Source organism: Episyrphus balteatus, chromosome 1, assembly GCF_945859705.1.
Source record: "Episyrphus balteatus chromosome 1, idEpiBalt1.1, whole genome shotgun sequence".
Taxonomy (NCBI): Eukaryota; Metazoa; Arthropoda; class Insecta; order Diptera; family Syrphidae; genus Episyrphus; species Episyrphus balteatus.
Genome location: NC_079134.1, coordinates 169,228,894 through 169,250,268, shown reverse-complemented (window position 1 = coordinate 169,250,268; position 21,375 = coordinate 169,228,894). Strand labels below are relative to the sequence as shown.

General features: G+C 29.7%; 1 protein-coding gene across 2 annotated transcripts in view; it reads left to right on the top strand.

Annotated features, from left to right (window-relative positions):
* Positions 1-21,375, top strand: part of LOC129907720 (probable nuclear hormone receptor HR3) — a 161,786-nt gene that overhangs the window by 137,051 nt on the left and 3,360 nt on the right. For both annotated transcript variants that reach the window (XM_055984061.1, XM_055984060.1), the window contains 5 exons: positions 949-1,176; positions 13,209-13,374; positions 13,737-13,903; positions 17,908-18,011; positions 18,070-18,216. In XM_055984061.1, the coding sequence (XP_055840036.1) occupies positions 949-1,176; positions 13,209-13,374; positions 13,737-13,903; positions 17,908-18,011; positions 18,070-18,216 (812 nt within the window). The remainder of the gene's footprint in view (positions 1-948; positions 1,177-13,208; positions 13,375-13,736; positions 13,904-17,907; positions 18,012-18,069; positions 18,217-21,375) is intronic.

The following is a 21,375-nucleotide window of genomic DNA, read 5'->3' as shown; positions in this document are numbered from 1 at the left end:
TACAAAATGGCATACCAATTATATTTTAAAACTTTTTTTCAAAAAAATTATTTATAAAAAATTAGTTTTTTTAAAAAACGGCTCTAACGATTTTGAAAATTGTTTGTCTAAAAATGCATCTTAATATATCATTCAAAACTGCATACTTGTTTTGAAGGGCAATCTGATTTCAGATGTTATTTTATTTTTTTAAAAAACGAATTTTATTTTTTTTTTTAATTTCTATATAAAAAGTCTTAAAAATTTAAGCAACTTTAACTCTAAGAGCAAGTTCGTGCGACCCAGTCGTGCATTTTATTTATTTTTGACTTAACATAATTTGTACGAATAATACTTTATTACAAAAATAAAAACCAAAAATAAGTTGAGAAAGCATTTCATTGATCGGGCGCCCTTAGATGTAAGATTTTGACAATTTTCCTATTTTTAAACTGCTCCTGTTCATCACATATGGAATACCTACGATAACCCTACCCCAACCTTCCCGTAGCTACCTATCCAAATCGATTTTTTTTTAATGATGAAAAATCCTCTCCATGTATGGAAAGAAGTATGTTAATCGAAAAAATAGAGATGGTAAAGAGTAGAAGATGAATTAATTGAATGTTTACCTAGATTTAGCTCTACCACGGAATTGAGGTGAACTATACCTTTTTATATATATGAACCTATATTGAATCCCCATTTATATATAAAACGAACCTTCTACTTATATATCGATAAAATGTCAATACGAATGTGATGGGGAAATTTTTTTCTATGAAACTATAATATTTGCATTTGAGAAAATTGGAAAAATTTTTTAACTATTATTTTTGTTTTATTTGCCTTTTCGATTAGAGAAAATCGAATTCAATGAAAAAATAAATTAATTTGACATTTAACTGACATTTTATAAAATTTACTAAAATTTATATTTATTTTTTCTTCTTTTTCTTCTATTTGCAGCCCAAATCGAAATAATTCCATGTAAGGTGTGTGGTGATAAATCATCGGGTGTACATTATGGTGTTATCACATGTGAAGGCTGCAAAGGTTTCTTTCGTCGATCTCAGAGTTCTGTTGTGAATTATCAATGTCCACGTAATAAACAATGTGTCGTCGATCGTGTTAATCGAAATCGATGTCAGTATTGCAGACTGCAAAAGTGCCTCAAATTAGGAATGAGTCGTGATGGTGAGTTATTTCTTTTTTTTCTTGTTGTAACAATTCAATTCTATTCTTTTTCTGTCAATTTTTTTGATTCATAGAAAAACAGGGTGACCATACCTGTCTTTTTTTTTTATTTTATAAAATATTTTTGCAATAAAAACAATATTAAAAAGCTGAATGCGTTATCGAAAAAGAATTTACTATGCTGGAACGCATTTTCGTTTCAAATTGATCATAAATTTGAAAAATCTGTCAGTTTTGACAGAAATGTCAAAAAAATTACGTCTTATTTTTCTGAAAATTAGCTGTTTTTCTTATTTCTTAGGTAGAATTCAATAAAATTAATATTCTTTTATTGTTTTTTTAAAGAGTTGATTTTATTTTCAAAGACAGTAAACTTAAAAAAAAAAATCAGCATGGTCACCCTTTTTTTTATAGATGAAGATTTCATAATTCACGAATTAAATGTTAGATGTCATGAGATTGTATTCTTAATGGAAACAAAAAAAAAAGACATTCTAGACAATGTAGTTTTTGTTTTATTTTTCGTTTTGAGTTCTTTGGAGCATTAGAAGGTCTTTTATTTTTATGAATTTATAGAATATTGGGAGCTCAATGGTTGTTATGTTGTTAGATTTCATACCAAAGATGGTTAGATTGGATGAAGTCGTTGGAGGGAACATAGTTACAGTAAATTACTGCCTTTTTATCAAGGCAATGTATCAAAGGGGTATGAAATTATTGTTATGGGAACTTCTCAGAGCCGTTGGATTGTTTGAGTTGAAAGTTCGTTTGACTTTAATGTTGTTTGGTTCTTATTTGGAAGACAATGCGAATTTAAGGAATATACCTTATGGTTTTATTTGAGATCCGAAATTCCTGTGGAGAAATTGGAATGGTTTTCTTGCCTGACAAATAAAATGGCAGACAAAGTGTACTTTGACAAGTTGGCTTATGAAAGTAACTTAAGTTCAAAGCTTAAGTCAAATTAACAATCAAAGTTACACGCCTTGATAAATAAAGCCGCCCTGAGTAGAAATCTTCTGCCTATTAAAACCTCAATATAAATGTCTATCCTTCAACTGACAATGTTTTAAGGCTATAACACTACTTATCAGTTATTTTTTTAAAGTGCATCGTTTGCTACGTCCATCACACTTTTTCCTCTGATGTTTTTTCCTATTTTTTATTTGCAATTCAATAGAAATTGAAAAGCAAATGCAAATGCAAAATTTAAATTTAAATTAAATCCTCACCACCATGCCTTAAATGAAATGATGATGGTTTGTTAAACTATGAAGCCACTATCAAGATGGTGCATCTTGTTAAATCCTTCAATTTTTTTTTTTATTAACGATTATTTATCTGAAATCTTATACAGACACAAGACAAAACAAGTGCTTGTGGTTTGTTCAGTGATGATGAACATTTTTTAAAGTATCTATAACCTTCACGGAAAACATTATATTGGTTTGTGATGGGAAATATTATGAAATAAAATTTATAATTGGAGGTGGGTTCCAATTGACGGTTAACAAATTTGAAATTTGTTCATTGATCTTTTTGGGTTACACCCAAAAAGTTTAAAGAGGATACAAATGTTTTAATTTATTGCTAGGAAGTGAATTTTGGTAAATGAAGTGTTATTGGATTTAATAAAGTTCATCAAAATTTGTTTTGTTTCCGTAATGAGCAGAAAATCTATTCTTTGCGATTTTGTGCGAAAATATTTAACAGATACACAACGAAAGAGGTGTTCGAAAATTCAATCATTTGTTGTTTGTAAAACTAGCTAGTAAAAGTTTTATTATTTAAAAACTTAAAAAAACAATGAAAGGAATGAAATAAATTATATTAATGGTTTCTAGTTGTTTTTTATTCATATGAAAAATACCGTAGAAAATGACTGCAAAGATCTTGATACATAGAAAGTCATTCAAATGCCAATGAGAATATAGGTACAGATAACTGAAAGAAATAAACATCTGCTAAAAAAAAGTGTTTAAAAAAATTGTAAAATAAGTTTTGTTCAAATATTTTTTCCTAGCAGAAAAATTGTGGCCTCGACATACCCATTTGTAGAAAAACTTTTTCTAAGTAATAAAAAATAAAATGCACGACTGAGGTCGCACGTACTTGCTCTTGCAGTTCAAAGCACTTTTATGTTAGTTTACTTGTAGATTTTAAAAGCTGGCTCTTAATTTAAAAAAAAATTGATATTGGGGAAGAGCGGACATTTAGGGCATGAAACATTTTTTTTTTTTTGTTATTTGACTTTTTTGAGAAAAAATAAAAATGCAGTTCTATTTCCACTGCTTTAAATATTACGTTTACAAAGTTTAATCAAAATCGTTAGAGCAGTTTTCGAGAAATTCGCAATATACGTTCTAAACGAGATATAAAAAAATAAAAAAAAAACCAACTTTCAGAATTCCATAGAAATCATCTGTACCAAATTTGAAGAAAATCCGTCCACCCGTTTAGGCTGTGGAAATGTGTACAGATGGACGCACAACCGCACAGACGCACAGACATACAGACGCACGCACGGAATTGCGAGACACACTTTTTTGGAATTCTCCATCATCGTAATGTTGGTTTTGATTAAAACCTCAAATTTTTTTTTCGACACGAAACCAATACTTGCCCTATAGAGCAAGTAAAAATTTCCCTAATTTCAGATTCTTAATTTGAGGCTAGATGGCGACCCAAGAGGGTTAAAGTTTTTTTGTTATTTGAAATAAGTATATGTTGACTTATGAAGTCATTTTTTTTAGATAAAGACTGAAACTAAAATTTTTTGATGAGGTTCTTGGCATTCCCTGACTTGACCTAAGTTTATAACTTTTTGAAAACGGTGTTTAATGCCAAAAAACTAACCAACATTATACCTTTTTCAAATAACAAAAAACTTTAACCCTCTTGGGGCGCCATCTAGAGTCAAAATAAAAATCTGAAAAAATTAGGGGAATTTTTTTATTATTTAGAAACAGTTTTTCTACTTAGGAACTTGATTCTAGAAAAAAAAACTAAATAACGAACACCCTAATACCCATGCAATTTGAAAACTTCTTTGTTTGTATACCTACACATTTTGAATTCAATTTTTTTTACGTAATAACGTCTTATAAATCGATGAACCATGGCAGCCACCACAAAAAAGTGACGCCATTTTCTAACGTTACACTCTCGCACTTTCGCATTGCGGCAAAAAATTTCAATTCAAAATTAAAAATAAACTATTACAGATACAAAAATCTTCTATAGCTCATTTGAAAGATAATAACCTAAAGCTTAATCCAAATGAAGGATTTTTAAAAATTCCTTCATTTAATAGGGTAAAAAGGGGCAAAACGGAAAGATGAAATTTGGGCTAAAATCTAAACGCGAAGTCGTAGAGAATTGATTTTTTTTTTTGTTACAGATAGATGAGATTATTTTAAGAATAACTGCATTTAAGGAAAAATTCTAACAAATTTGAAACTAAGCTATAACGTTTTGTTTGAACGTTGTACACGTGTTGGGGCTATGACAAAATGATGATTTTGGGTAAAGGAAATTTTTTTTTGACAACTCTAAAGATGCCAGGTGAAAGATGAGGGATTTTTTTCCAATACTGCGTTTCGAAATATGAATTTTTGAAAAACACCTTGTTTTTTAGGGGTGTTTTTGGGTATTTTTTTATTTTTAGCTTTTTTTTGGAGCTTAAACTCAAACTTATAGGACATGTAGATTTTGGACATATGCATACATATGCAAAAACTTGGAATCGTTTAGTGAGTTTTGACTGAATAATGGAAGAAACAAGTTTTTTTTACCGTTTTTAACCGATTTTTATCGTATTTTATTTTTATCTTTTTTTCTTTAATAGATACAGGAATTAAGTATATGGAGTAATAATATACCATGACTACGACTATATGTGTGCGAAGTTTCAATCAATTTCGTAAACACAATTTTGAGATAACGGTAAAATCAAATTTTAGAATTCAACAGGTTATAACTTTTGACCAGGAGCAGATAGAAATTTTATTAAACTTTAATGAGCATCCTGATACAATTACCTTTCATTTGGTATATTACACATAACAGTAGACTAACTACAAGCTACACAATGTTAAATCAAGAAACTTGCGAAAAACCTCAAAACACCAGTGGAGATCTGTTGCTCCCCGAACAGCCACCAGTGTGGGAAGTACCGTAATCTCAGTCTGGAAATTCGACATGGTTGACTTTAAAAAATTCTAACTTCTCTTGTAGGCATCTTTGAAATAAGATTGATACGTCATATGAAAGGTGAAATAATAAGCTTTCACATGGTATATATTTTTTATAGATTGTCAAACAAAAAATTGATTCCATAGCCTGAGAACATAAAAATAAATGTTTTTTTTGCTTTTTTTAATGAAATTTGATCGAGTTCAAAAAATTCTAGCTCTTTTTATAGATGTCTCATAGACCTGATCGATATATATATATTTTGAGCTAAGACAATAAGCTTTCAGATGGTAAAAAAAAATTTATAGGTTGTTAGGGGAAAAAATGGAATTAATGACGTGAGAAGATAAAAATGCATGTTTTTTTTTCCCTTTTTTGATGAAAATGATTGTTTTCAATAAATTATTCTTATACTTTTTGTGCATTGTACAAATTTAAAAATGGTTTTATTCTTAAGAAGAAAAACTTGGCTTTTAAATTCCATAATTTTTTTTGTAAGCTTTTAAAATAAAAAATTAATATAATGAGAAAATAAAAAAGTATTTTTTTTTAGCTTTTTCTTGTAAATTATGATTGTTTGAAAAAAGTAAACGCTTCAATATATATACAAAAATTATACCAGTCATGTCATAAAATTAACTACAATTCCAGACCACAAACTTTAAAAAATCCTACCAATAAATTCGATGACCGTTAGGTAGTTTTGGGATTTAGTTGATATGGCGATATTTTACTATTGTATGTTTTTTTTTTTAACACAAATTGCTATTGTATGTTATATTGCTTAATAGAAAATTCATAAGAGTTGTATAAAATTTTTGTAGGTATTTAGAGCCTTTGATGATATTTTTGCCTTAATTTGGCTCTTCACAAATCGAAAAACCAAAAAAGGATAGGCATATACAACTTGCAACGATTAGAAATGTATTGGAAAGCAATATTTTCTCTCTAGTGCATACTTTCTCACCTAATCAAAGCCAGTTCAAACTACCAAAACTCCACATCCTTAAATAGATTCCCCATTGGTTTCATCATCAAAATCTCACATTTGAACACAATATCCCCCATCGTGTCCATCAGACTTGTGTGGAGCTTAAAGAGAAAGATATACTAAATGAAAAGATAGTTTTTGTTTATTCCCACACTCTCTATATCGCCCATTCAGAAAAAGAAAAGAAAATAAAGAGAATAAAAAAGGGGACCTCATCCGGTGTTTTTACTCTGTGCCTACCTATACACACAATATAATAATATGGTTTGCCCTGAAGAAGGATTTCTTTTTATATATTTTTTTTTTTTTTTTATTTCCATCATCCTTTTCGAGAGCCCAGTTCAACGAACTACTCTACTCTACTGTATTTATATACAAAAAAAAATACAAAAAAAAAACAAGACATAGATAGTTAAAGGAATAAAGGCAAAAATTGAGATAGTTTTTCTTTAGATCTTAGATTTTCATCAGAAATCTCTTCCCCGCCGAGTATCCTTTTGCTTTTAAGTGCTATTGGGAATATCTACGCCGCTGCTGAGCTAAAATCGTTGGTTAACCCTTTAAAAAAAAAAAACTTTTTTTCTTATATTTTTTTTTTTTTTTTGTTTTGTGAATGTAGAAGAATATAGTTTCCTTGAATTTATAGAAAAGACGACACAACACACAAACAAACACAACACAGGAAATGTTTTCCGTTTCATTAAATTAAGGAAAATTTCCCCGGTTTGTATGTAATCCTTCAAGTTGATTAAATATTTCATAGTTTCACACTGTTTCCTGTTTTCTTTCTTTATTTTTTTTTTGTTTGTTTCTTTCTTTAGTAGTTCTTCTTCTTGATAGGCGCTATTGCTACTGCTGCTGTGCAATCATGGCTGACTGCTCTCTGCTGGCAGGAAGGAGGTCCTTGTCAAACCTCAGTAATGATTAAAAAGTAAATGCAAGGAGTACAAGTCTCTCTTTTTTTTTTCTTCTTCTTCGCCTGCTGAATAGTTAGGCATAATGAAGGGGCCTTTGCGGTTGCTGAAACAGTTTTCACTCATTGTGAATTTCTTCACAATTTTTTTTTTTCTTTGAAACTCAACACACACCGACCCGACCGTTTCTTTCTATTTATATTCAGGCAGGAGTTGTTAGTTATAAATGATTATATTCTGTTGCGTATATGTGTATCCACACGCCAAACACACATTCATCAAGGACTTGAACTACGACACTTAATGAATACGCGTGTGCTGTAAAGTGTCATTTCATTATGGAAACGGAGTTTGTTTCTATTTTTTTCCTTCTTCTTTTTTCTTCATTTAATGAACAACTTATTCATGTGTTGCTGATGGTGTAAGCTTATGTGTTAAAGCTTTATTTTAAGAGAAGTTCCTAGTTCTGGGAAGGATTATAGGATGAAAGAGTATTACATGTGTGTTTGTTTAGATGGTGTCATTAATTGACGAAGATATTTTTAATTTGAGCAAATTTATTCAGAAAAAACTTGAAGCAAATGATTCATGCAATGTGTGGATAGGTTACATTTTATCAAAATGAAATTTCTCAAATTGTACAGATTTCTGTTGTATTATTGGGAAAGGTGAATGACATAAAAGGAAAGGATTAGAGCAACGGACTCACCAAATTACTCTTAATTAGTACCAGGGTTCGAACCTCGTTCATGAAATTTTGGAGCAAATTTGAAAAAAAAGTGGAGCAAATGCAAAATTTTCGGAGTAGATTTGAAACAAAACAAAAATCTTTAATTTTCAGGAAATTTTTTTTAATAAAATCTAATAAAGTCTTAAATTAAAGTAAATTTGATTCATAAAAAAGAATTATTTTGAGATTAATTCACCTTGGACCAATTTAATTGTTTAAAAACCTCATTAATGCAAGCGATGGTTCATAAATGTGTTTGCGATTATAAAATAAATACAATTTAAATTCCAATACGGTTAATTAGGTTAGTTTAGGTAAACATTTTTTCTGTGTGGAAAAAGTGGAGTATATTGCTAAAAATCGGAGCAAATTTGCTCAGATCGGAGCAAGGTTTGAACCCTGATTAGTTCCCTTTATTTGTAGTAGTTTTTAATAATCATATATGTTTTAAATGCGAATGCTGGACACACTTCGGAACCTTTTTTTTTTAGTTTTAAGAAATGCGTTTGAAAGAAATTTTTATTTGGTGCTGTAATTTTTGTGTTTTCAAAAACGTGTGAATGTTTTATTTCATGACTTTAAACCTCTAGAAAGCGCCATTATCAGCTTAATCTTACAGTCTATAACCAGCAGGGGTTCAAAACGCTTTCATAGATACCTGATTTGTCGACAGATGAGGAAACATACATACAAACCCGTTCGAAAAATAAAATATATCTCTTTGATATAGTGTAGTCAAGTACCTACTTAGAACAGGGAAGTGATTAGTGATAGTATGACTGTTAATGAAGAGTATTGGAATTTTCAAAATGAATTTCCTTTTTTACAAGCTAAATTCCTTATTAGTGAACCAAATTCATCTTTTTGCAAATCAAATTCACCTTTCGTACTTAGTAAATTTTTTTTTTATTCCTTCCCATGTAATTGATATTGTTTAAAGTTATTTTTGATTTATAAAGGGTGAATTTGATTTACAAAATGCTGAATTCTTTTCGCAAAAGGACAAATTTAGTTCGCAAGAGGATAAATTTGATTTAAAAAACAAATACTGCTTGTATGTTTTCTATCTACATATATTTTATAATTATTGAGATACAATTTTGTTTAAACTCAGTTCGAGAGATGACGTTGTTCATATAAGGATTGTTTAAATTTTTTTTATTGACCAATAATACAGTCGGTTCGACTAAAAAATTTGTAATGATAAAATCGTGCCTACGCTAAAGTAACTGATGCGTAGGTATTAAAATCCAAACCAATTAATGAAATTAGTAAAAAAATCAAATTTCTTAATTTTACTGAAACTATCTCTCATATCAATTTGTTATTCAACAGGAACGAACAAATTTTGTTGATTTCATATACCTAAGGAAATCTGTCTTCCGAAGGGTGCTGAAAAATCACGAAATTTTGCGTTTATATGCCCTTGATATAGCTCGTAGCACTACCTTCTCCTTTACTCTCCGCCGCCGCACAGTGTGCAATTTTCGCAATCTAGCTGTACTTTAATGAAAAATATATGTCTCCCAAATCCAACAAAATTGGTATCAATGGAAAGGTAAAACCTCAGACAATAGAATGGCAAAAAAAACATCAAGAAAACAACTGTATTTACCGTTCCACAGAATCACAATTATCAGCTTGGTTTAAGAGAAAAAAAATTTAAAGCTCATTGCTTTTCTTGTGTCACTTTGATAAGAGCGTGGTGAATATAAATAAAAGTTGTGTAAATTAAATTTATTTTTTTTATTTTAAGTAACATTTAAGAAATATTTAAGGTAAGTTAATTTTTGTGTGCACTAAAAAATAAAAAAATAAAAAATTATTTGTGCGAAGACCTAAAGAGTATTGTTTTTTTTTGTGTTCTTTAACTTTGTGAAGCGTTTTAAAAATGTATCCTCGTGTATCCGTCCTGTTTTTGGGCTTAAAATCTCCGTTGATGTATTCTGTGTTAGAATTCGTTGACTTTTCTTGCGTCAGGAGTGCGAAACCATTAAATTTTTTTTTTTTTGTTCAGGTACATAGGCCAAAAACCAATTTTTTGATCTTTTGAAAAATCGTACATCCCATTTTTACAAATTGAAAATGATTTTTTTAGATTCTTGTTGGCAAAATAAGACAAAAATATTAAATAAAATTTTTCGATATTTTGCTTCGTTTTCGAAATAGAGACAGTTTAAGAACCAACTCCCAAAATCGTTTGCTCGATGTCGGCTCTTCCCCACCCATTGTGGTACATTTTGTACTCGTATACCACATATTGGACATATAGTTAGATATATAATTTTGAAAATCAATAAAACCCTTGTAGAAATATAATACTTAACCAAATTAAGCTGGTTTGCATCAAAAAAATTAAGTTTACTTGGAATTAGAATTAAGTACCGCTAGATTGGCAAAATTGCACACTGTGCGCCGATGCACATTGCTCTCAAAGTAACCCGGAAGGTTTTCAAATGCTCTTGTTCCATATCCATGCAAAGTTAGATATTGCTTCTAACTTCCTACACTGAGGGAAAAAATAAATTGAAGTTGAAACGTCGTTGTTTCAAAGTTGAACTACTTTGATTTATGTGACTTTAAGATGCGAAACCATCAAAATTTTACCTATTTTCCACGTTGATTTTAAAATGTTCATCTTCAACTCAAAATCATTCCGAATTATAGTTAAATCAATGTGATTTTCATTGATTTCAAGTTGTTTTATGGTGGCTTTTCCCTCAGTGTAAGTTATGAACCAACTACAAGCCACGGAAATTCACTGACTCAAACATTTTTGAAGTTATACTTCTTATGGGAGGGTGAGTATGAAAATTTACCTTCTGACAAGAATGTCAAAGGGATTATGACGCGATCACCCTGGGTAGCAGGGCTGTCGTTTCACCTTTAGAGTAGGCAGTACTTTAGTATTTAAAAATGCAGTACGCCGCAGTACGGCAAACATAAAACATACAACACGTTGCAAGTTACATGTTTCATGTGGCAAGTTGCATGTGGCAAGTTGCATGTGGCAAGCTGCATGTGGCAAGTTGCGTGTGGTAAGTTGTATGTGGCAAGTTGCGTGTGGCAAGTTGCATGTGGGAAGTTGCAAGTGACAAGTTGCATGTGGTAATTTCCATGTCGCAAGTTGCCAGGGTTGCAAAAAGCTCACAGCTCAGCTCAAATTTGATCTAGCTCACTTTTGAGCTAGGTACCATAGCTCAGCTCATTTGAGCTGAGCTGAAAGTGAGCTGAACTGAAAGTGAGCGCCCCCAACTTCCAACGCCTATATCTCGGAATTTTGAAGAAAATGAAAAAAAAATGTTTGATGCCAAAAGGTAGCGGGGACTCTAACCTACATTTGGGTACAACTCTCATCCCTGTAGGTCCACGCGTTCTCAAACCGGGAGAACTTAAAAGTAAAAAAAATTAGGCACGATTCTGATAAAATAGGCATGATGTGGTGGTTTAACATGGAAGGCGATTTTTTAAAAATCTGATAATGTGCAAAGCGTAGGCCCATGACACAAGCTATCATTTGGCATCACTCCCAAAAATAGCTCTCAAACGGTTTAGCTTCCAGGAGCGTTCAAAGATTCGGGGATTTTTCGAAAAAAAAAATTTACCCCAACTTTCAAACGCGATTTTCTCGGAATTTTGAAAAAAGTCGAAAACCCGGATTGTACCGGAATTCAAATGAGCTGAGCTATGGTACATAGCTCAAAAGTGAGCTAGCTCAAAATTTGAGCTGAGCTGTGAGCTGAGCTCAGCTAACTTTTGAGCTTTGTAGCAACCCTGCAATTTCCATATTGCTACTACTAGTGCTGAAGCACACACAATTCTCATAAAATTACCATATCGCACATTTTATGCGCAATTCATTTACTTTCGTTTACCATATACCGTACGTTCTGAACCGCACAACATGAGTAAATTTCACAGAATACATTGAAAACTACATCTCCTCCTTGCGTCCGATGAAAGAATTAATTTATTGTTCACTTGATAAAAATGTAAAAAAACTAAGTGTGGATTAATTACTTCATAATAGAAATTAAAAATATCAAATGAAATTCATTTACATATACTGAATGAGAAGTATAACTTCAGTCGCGTGTACATGCGTACACACACTCTTTTTTTTAAGAGATTTAGGGTCAAAATCCTGAAAACTGGAATTCCGAAAAACCTAAAATCCCGAAAACCCTGGCAACCCGAAATCTAGAAAATCCAAAATTCCGAAAGACCATTATCAAAAATTCCAGAAAACCCAAGATGCCGAATGGGATCCCAAAAAATTATTGTGATTTTTTTCAGTAGTGATTGAATTAAGTGGGTAAAGTTAAAATTTCAGCGAACAAACAATTTTGCAGAGTTTTTACTTTTCTGTTTTATTTTCGGGAATTCTGAATTTTTAGTTTTTCTGGATAGTGGATTTTCCGGAATTTGGGTGGTCAGGATGGTGGGTTTTCGGGGTTTAGGATTTTTCTTTTTCAATATTATGAATTTTCAGGATTCCGGATTTTCTAAATTTTGGTTTTTCGAAGTCTGGGGTTTCTGGATTATCATATAAAAAAATGTATTACTGCGTAGTCTCTTTGAAGTGATTCGAGGTTTTGGATATCCAACAGTAACAAAATTGACCTAAAGAAGCTTTGGCACGCTACCAAAATCAGATAAATACGGTGATTTAAAAATAAAAGCGATTGGCAATTGCTTCAGTCCTTGGTTAGTGTATGTATCTAAATTTTGTTGAGACAAAAAAAAAACATGTACCTAAACTTTTTGAACATCTGCGTTCTTTTACGGTTTTGGTAGCGTACCTTTTAAAATGTCAATTATGCGAAATTTGTTTTCCAAGACCTTCATTTTTGTTTTTCAAAGGCTTCACAAAAATTTTATTTGCAAAAGAATTATTTTAGAGCTGAAGCTTCTTTCTGAACAACAGTAAATTTTTTTTCTGTCATTTGATCCATTTGAACCACTGCGTTTGATGTTTCAAACCATTTTATAGGATTCGACAAAAAGGCTATTCTATTTAAAAGCATGGATTCAATTTCCTCGTTTCACTAGAAATTACCTTTTAAACTTTTTTTTTTTCTCAAAAAAATCAAATAATTATAAAATGGTGACTGAAATGCCAGTTTAAGTGTAAAATACTATATTATTTTCAATTTTACGTCACATTTTTAATGTTTTTTTTCTATTAATATTTTATTTACAGCCGTAAAATTCGGTCGAATGTCGAAGAAACAACGTGAAAAAGTCGAAGACGAAGTGCGATTTCATCGAGCGCAAATGCGTGCCCAAAGTGATGCAGCCCCCGACAGTTCAGTGTTCGATACACAAACGCCGTCTAGCAGTGATCAATTACATCACAGTTACAATGGGTATACAACTTTTGATTACCACATTTTGCATTTCATTAAACATATTTATTCATCATACCTCTTCACATGCATACTCTTAATTAATTAATTTCTCTTTTTGTTCCTTTCAAAACAAAAAAAAACAAAAAAAAAAAATCAAATTTATATATTTGTGTGTGTTTCCTTGAAACTCCCAACAAAAAAAAAAAAAAAACAAAATTCGACAAAAAAACCAAAACAAAATTCCCTTTTTTCTCTATTTTCTATGACAAAAAACAATTTGGCAAATACCCTCCAAATCCCAAAAACAACCAAAAAATCAAAAAAAAAAACCATAAAACCACAAAAAAAAAAAACCAAAATCGAAATAAAAAATTTCCTAGCTATGGATATTCAAGCAATGAAGTTGGATACGGAAGTCCGTATGGCTATTCAGCATCAGTGACGCCTCAACAGACGATGCCCTATGATATTTCAGCGGACTATGCCGTGGACAGTACAACATATGAGCCTGTGAGAAATATGATTGACTCAGACTTTATTGGTCACGGTAAGTATTGGTTTATTAAACATCTAAAAATTTATTTTTTTATTAAGTTCTAACTTTTTTTTTATATTGACCCTAACATTTGTAAAAAGATTCATAATAATTCATCGTTTGAATAAAATCCTGATTTCAGAGCGTTTTTGAAACTGAAAACACTTACCTAGTGTTAATTGTTCTTAGATCAGTATTTTTTTTCAACAATTAAAATTTTATAATTTATTTTAAAAATCATCATTCAATTGGCCAAAAATCATTATTTGTTCATGTTAAAAATGAAAAACAAAAATTAATAAACAGGGCTTAACTATTTGTAACCATAGTGAGCAGTTTTTTTGATCCCATATCCCCAGTAGCACTCCCAAAATTTGTTTGCCTTTTTTCATTATTATAATGTTTAAAGAAGTTCACGTTTTGTTTAATGTAAAGTATGTTCAATTATGTTCATGTTCATGCAATTTTATAATTCATAGATCAATCTACAATGGAAGGCTTTTGTGGACCGTTTTTTTTTTTTTGTATTCTTGTTTTTTTTTTTTAGTTTAAGGCAAAGCATAAACATGCGACACCTTACAATTTTTTTTTTTTTTGTGACTCGTCTAAGCTTTGATCGTGTCTCCTAAACAAGGGTCTTGAAAAATGATTTTTGAAAAATTTGAATTATGGAAATGACACTAAACTCATATTTCTCTTTTAAACTGGTTCCTGGACGAATATTTTCGAGCTGTTGCACTTAGCTTATTTTTTTTGAACCACCAAACAAATAAATTAAAAATGAAAAGGATCTGTATAATATATTATGTATATGTATAATATAAAAGGAAAAAACAATTGAGTTCAGTAAAAAACACTTTCATTTAACTGTTCTACGTCGAAAACAAGAATTTTAAAATCAAAGTGAAGACACATTGATTTTAAGTGATTTATATGCAAAAACGTTGTTAAATCAAAAGGTTTTTCTAAAAAATGACTTTAAATAATAAAAAAAATATTAAAAATCAATGGCAACACTTACAGTTATGAATGATAACTTTTTCAAAAGCTAGAACTGTACATTTTATTTTAATTTTGAAGTGAAGTTATTTCAATCAATTGTTTTTGAAATAATCAATTTAAAAGTAAAAAATTGGGAAAAAAAAGTTTTTAAAACACACTAAATACTATTTTGGTCAAGATTGTGGATTACAATACAAAAAAATGGCTGATAAAATAAATTGTCACAATTGATTCCTTATCAAATACTGAAGTCCATGTGTTTTAATGCTTTCCAGTTTTTGAGAAAATTGAAAAATAACAAAAATTATTTTTTATCAGACCTACTCGAGATCGTACTTCTGGTTCCAAGAAATTTTATTTTGAAAACTATCCACATTTTTCAATGATGTTGTTGTTGATGCAGCGCCTTATAATATTGAATATCGGATATATTTTTTGATGGTAGCAAAAATATCGAAAACAGCCATAAAAAATTTAATCTGATAAAAAGAATTTTTTTTATTTTTCAATTTTCTCAAAAACTAGAAAGCATTAAAACACATTAACTTTAGTATTTGATAAGGAATCAATTGTGACACTTTATTTTATCCACAATCTTGACAAAAATAGTATTTAGTGTTTTTTTTTTAAACTTTTTTTCCCAATTTTTTACTTTTAAATCGATTATTTCAAAAAAAATTGATTGAAATAACTTTACTTCAAAATTAAAATAAAGTGTACAGTTCTAGCTTTTGAAAAAGGTATCATTCATAACTGTAAGTGTTGCCATTGATTTTTAATATTTTTTTATTATTCAAAGTCATTTTTTAGAAAATTGCCATTCCCGCCTAAACAGAGCCAGATAGACCACCCCTCCCATAGTAAAAAATTATCATATTTAACTCCTCTACAAAATACAGTTATCAAATCTTGGCGCCGAAGATATAGTACCCTGCCCCATTTTTCCTTCACTTTTTTTTTGGTACGATCTTTTTTAAAAATTATTTTTCTTTTATCAATTTAAGAAGAATTGAGCAATATAAAAGCACGGTTTTTATGGTAAATTTGATGAGGAATACGAAAAAAAATAATTTGAACCGTTATAAAAAACAGTAAAACATTGCTTTAAGGCTTTTTTCCCAGCACTTATCAGAAATTTCGACTTCTAACGCCTGGGAATCAGTCAAAAATATTTTTTTTTTGAAAAAAAGAAAAATTAATGGCGTTTTCGATTGGCTCTCCGGAAGCGTCCGGAATCATTCAGAAACCTTCTGAAAGTGTTTTATTCGCACAAAACTGACAGACAGAACGCTTCTCAGAAGAGAAATTCTCTTCTCGATTTAAAATCAGAAGCACTAATACATGAACACTAAAATGTCAACAAAAAAATACTCAATCATTCTTTTTTTGTTGTCATTCAAAAATTTAAATTAAATTAAAATTAAAATTAATAAAAAAATTAAAATGGGTACCTTAATGCAGTGCAACGATTTGTATATTTTTGAATAGAATAGGGGTCCGCTTAAGCCTTTGAAATTACAACAAAAATTTGAAAATAATCCTGAAAAAAAAAACAAAATTTTGTTCACTTGTTCATTTGCACCCTTCAAGATTAACCGCTAAGCAAAATTTGTGTCCTTTTCATTCACATTAACTCCCATTCATTAACATTATCATGATCCAATACCATCATTGCTAGCAATTAAGTTGTTCAGAGATATATTGTTTTGATGTAAATAAAAATTTTCCTCCAGTAAAAAAATAAAAATATAAAGGATCAAATGGCAACACCTAACAATACGACCATCTCGAATCACAACACAGAGTTACCGTGATTGTATTAGGACCTTGTTTTTATATATTTATTTTCTCAAAAACAAAATACTTTTTTTATTTTTTTGAGTTTTTTTTCCAAAATATTCCTTTGAAAAAAATAGGACAGCCCTGCTCAAAATTTTACTCCCAAATTTTTCAATTATTCTCCCTGTTTTTATTTTTAATTTGTAAGAAAACTACAAAAACAAAAACAAATCAAAAAAAAATAGAAAAGACACATAAAACCTTGAAAACCATACACGTTTTTAGGCAATAACTCATTAAGACGCGGCACTCCATCGGACTGCTGTCATACCGATTCAAATCCCAGTACCGGAGGCAGCGCTGGCATAGGTAGTGCGACAAGCAATACAAATAGTAACAATGGGGCTGCTGATGTAGTTACTGGAAATAGTGTTGTTGTTGTTAGTGGTAATACTGTCGTCGGTAATACTCATTCAAATCATCATCATCCATCGTCAGATCATCATCAGCCCCAGTCTCAAGCCTCTTCACACCATCATTCAGCATCATCACATCCTGCCACTACTACCACAACAGTTGTCAATAACAACCAACAACAACAGCAGCAACAACAACAACATCAGCAACAACAGCAACATCATCCACATCCACAGCAGCCCCTAGCGCAACAAAATGCCACCTTCGCCATTTCCGTAACGGCAGCGTCACAAATGACCCAAGTTAGTTTCATTGACGATGAAAGTTCCTGTGATTCGAGATGGGGTAAGGCGTTGGTTGGAAAAAAACAACACAAGAGTGGTTTTAGAATCTCTCATGATGGAAATCTTTTAAGTTTTTTTTTGTCAAAAAAAAAATCTCTCTTTTTCAAAAATAAAAAACAATATTGGCCATTGAAAAACTTTGATCACAAAAAAGAAAAAAAACTTATTCGAACAAAATACCGTTATTTATAGTTTCCTCTGAAGTTCATACGTTCTTTCTTGTATTTTTGTTTTCTTATTTTTATATCTGCTGCATGTTGTTCATTTTTGATTCCTTAGTTCCATTTGCTTATTTTCGTTTCATTTTGTATTCAGAGTTTCTACCATTTTTTGATTTCTAGCAAAGAACCAGAAAAAGTTGTAAAGTTTGATGCTTTTTTGATTCCAATTTTGATGAAACTTTGATTATTTTGAGAAAAAGTTTGGTCCTTTAATTGGCAATTTCCAATGTTTTTTTTTTTTTTTCTTTTATAGCCGATGGCGATATTAACGAAGTCCTGATAAAGACATTGGCGGAAGCTCATGCAAACACAAATACAAAATTAGAAATTGTGCATGAAATGTTCAGAAAGCCACAGGTACGATGGTTTTTTTAATTGTTTCTTAAGTTTTTCTTGAAATTTTTTAAATTTTTAGGATGTAACGCGAATACTTTACTATAAAAATCTCGGCCAAGAGGAACTTTGGCTAGACTGCGCTGAAAAGCTAACACAAATGATACAAAACATAATCGAATTTGCTAAACTGATACCTGGTTTTATGCGATTAAGTCAGGACGATCAGGTAAGTTTAACTTTATAGTGTGTATGTGCCAAGGTTGGACAAATTAATATCAATTAAAAAAAAAATGCATTTGAAAAAATTCGGTAAAAAAGTTATTGCATTAAAAATAAAACGCTTATGCAAATAAAAAATATTTGAATTAAAAATAACATCTTTATTGCAAATAAAAATATCCTGCATTAAGAAAAAATTGTAATTGCAAACAAAAAAATTTTTCTGCATTGAAAAAAAAAATCAATGCAAAATGTTTGCACTAAATATCTTTCAATATTCGTAAAATTTCTTATAATTTTGACCTCACATTGGTTCAATATTATTGATGAAATAGCAAATGTATGGACAAATAGTAAAAATTGTAAGAAATTGAAATATTAAAAAAAAAATATTTTTAATGCACAGTACACACATTTTGCATTGATTTTTTTTTTTTTCAGTGCAGAAATTTTTTATTTGCATCAAGTTTTTTTAATGTAAATTATTTTTTATTGCAATTTTTTACTTGCGATATAGGTACTATAGGGCAAGTTTAGGATTCGTAAAAAAAATCGAACATTACATTACGATGATGGAAAATGCCAAAAAAGTGGGTCCGGCAATTCTGTCTGTCTGTCTGTCTGTCTCTATCTGGAGCTGCAGCCTAAACGAGTGAAGTGATTTTCTTCAAACTTGGTAGTTAGCAGTTTTTGGTGATTCCCTAGAGGGGAAATTGAAATTTTTTTTTTATGACCAAAACTAACGGTACCTGCCATATAACGGAAATAGAAAAGGTAATTTTTTTCAAAAACGGCTCTAACGATTTTGATTAAAATTTTTGTGTGTAGTACTACACATAAGGGCCAACTTTTTAAATAAAAAAAATATTTTTTGTACCGTTATTAACGGTACCTGTCATAGAACGGTTTTTTTCGTTTCTGAATATCTCGTACAAAATTAACCCGATTTAAATGAAAATTTTTACACAAAAGTGTGTAAGTAAAGATAATATTAAAATTTTAGAAAATTTTCAAAAAACGCATTTTTGGTTTTTAAAAAAAAAAAACAATATTTTTTTTTGAAAAATCAATTTTTTGAAAACGGATCAATGAAAAATTTTGAAATTTAGTTTTTATGTGTAAATTAATTATTTCTTCAAAATGGCATACCAACTTTTTTTTTGAAAAATGTTAAAAAAATTTTATATATAAAAAATTATTTTTTTAAAAAACGGCTCTTACAATTTTCAAAATTTTTTTTCTAAAAATATCTTTTTATACGAGAAATAAAATGGCATATTTGTTTTTTTTTTAAGATATTTTAAAACGGAGTTTTATTAATTATAAAAACAGATTTAATTTTTTTATTCTACTTATGAAATTTCTTCAAAATATCAAATTTTAAATTTCTTGAATAAAAAGCTTTAACATTATAGTTACTTTAAGCATAAGAGCAAGTACGTGCGACCCCAGTCGTGCAATTTATTTTTTTTTTTCAGTGCAGAAATTTTTTATTTGCATCAAGTTTTATTAATGTAAATTATTTTTTATTTGCAATAAATATTTTTTCAATTTGTTATTCAAACCAAATGCATAGTAAAAAAAATGATTTTTTTTCAACCCTGGTATGCGTAGTAATTTTTTGAAGAACAGCTGCTTACGGTTTAATCTTAAGAAATATTGATATATTAGCGTTTTAATCGAATTTATTTTTAACAATAAAATAAAAGATACAACCTTCGGAGAATAGTGAGAAAGTTAAAAAATAATTTAGTTTAGTTTCAAAAATAAAAAAAATACTGAAAGTAATTTAAAAAAAAATAAACAAACTGAGTGAATTTAACAAAAAAAATTTGTAGGATTTATTCAAAATTTTTGCTCTTATGCTGTTCTTTTAAATGTCCCTCCTAAAATAACAATATTCTTATTATTCTTGTTATTCAGTTTTCTTAGAAAAATTAACTTTTTGTGAAGTGATCCAATCGGGTATGGTTTTTTTGTAATTTTACTGCCGAAACCCGCTATCGTAATTAGTAGGTGTGTTTTTTTGTTTATCTATATAGATTTTGTGCAAAAAAACGACATCGAGATTTTTGAAATCGATGCAAACATTTGGCACCACTGTACATATACTTTGGCAGCTGTCTGTCAAAAATGTTGCTTTTGTTTTTTTTTTTATTTTAACTCCGAAGTGGGAAGGCCATTACATCCATGTTGGATGCAAACAAAAATTTTCATATGGCCATGGCATCCATGTTGGATTCAAAGATTTTTTTTTCACAAAAAACCAAAAATTATCTGTATATTCTTAGCTACATTTTAAGACCATGACCATTAACATTAGTTGCGTCGTTCTTGTGTTATAAGCGTTTGAATGTAGCCATATTGAATTATTTTCGATTTTTTGAAAATCAAATGTGAAAACTTTTTTATTTTTATTTCTAATTTTTCGAAAAAACTTTGGTAATTTTATATACATATCTGTTCAACAATCTTATCAGGATCCATTTAAGACTTTTATCTGAAAAGTGCATTGCGTACATCTCGAGATATTAACATTTCAATGCAACCATGTCAAACAAATTTTTGATTATTTTTTTCTATGAGAGTTTTTTTCAAACCTAGTTTTCTCCGCTTTTTTTTTTTTTTTGTTAATATTTTCAGATATTTCTGTATGAACACAACAATTAAACTACTTTGGTACTACTGTTTTTATCGAGAGAAAGAGTAAAATCTGGATAATTATCTGAATTTTCCAAAAATCTATACAGATAAAGTGTTTGTTGTTTTAACACGTAAATTGTTTTGATTTCAAAAATCTCGATGTCGTTTTTTTGCACAAAATCTATATAGATAAACAAAAAAACACAGCTAGTGTTTTGTGGAAACAATTTTCGAGCTAATGCTTTGAAATGTTGTTTTTCTTATTAAATATATATTATTCTTCAAATAAAATATGTTTTAAACAGGAAAAAGATGCGAATTTTGTGTAGTTTTAAGGGGGGGCCGGAGATAGAACACAAAAAAAGCTTTGAAATTCAAGAGTTTCCTGTATTCCCCCTTTTATTGATAAAAGTTAAAAAAAATGGGGAAAAATAGATACATTTTTCAATCATTTAATGTTATAACTTATTAACAATCAAAATTGTTTCTAAATTCTTAAAATACAAAGATTTAACTAAAAAAC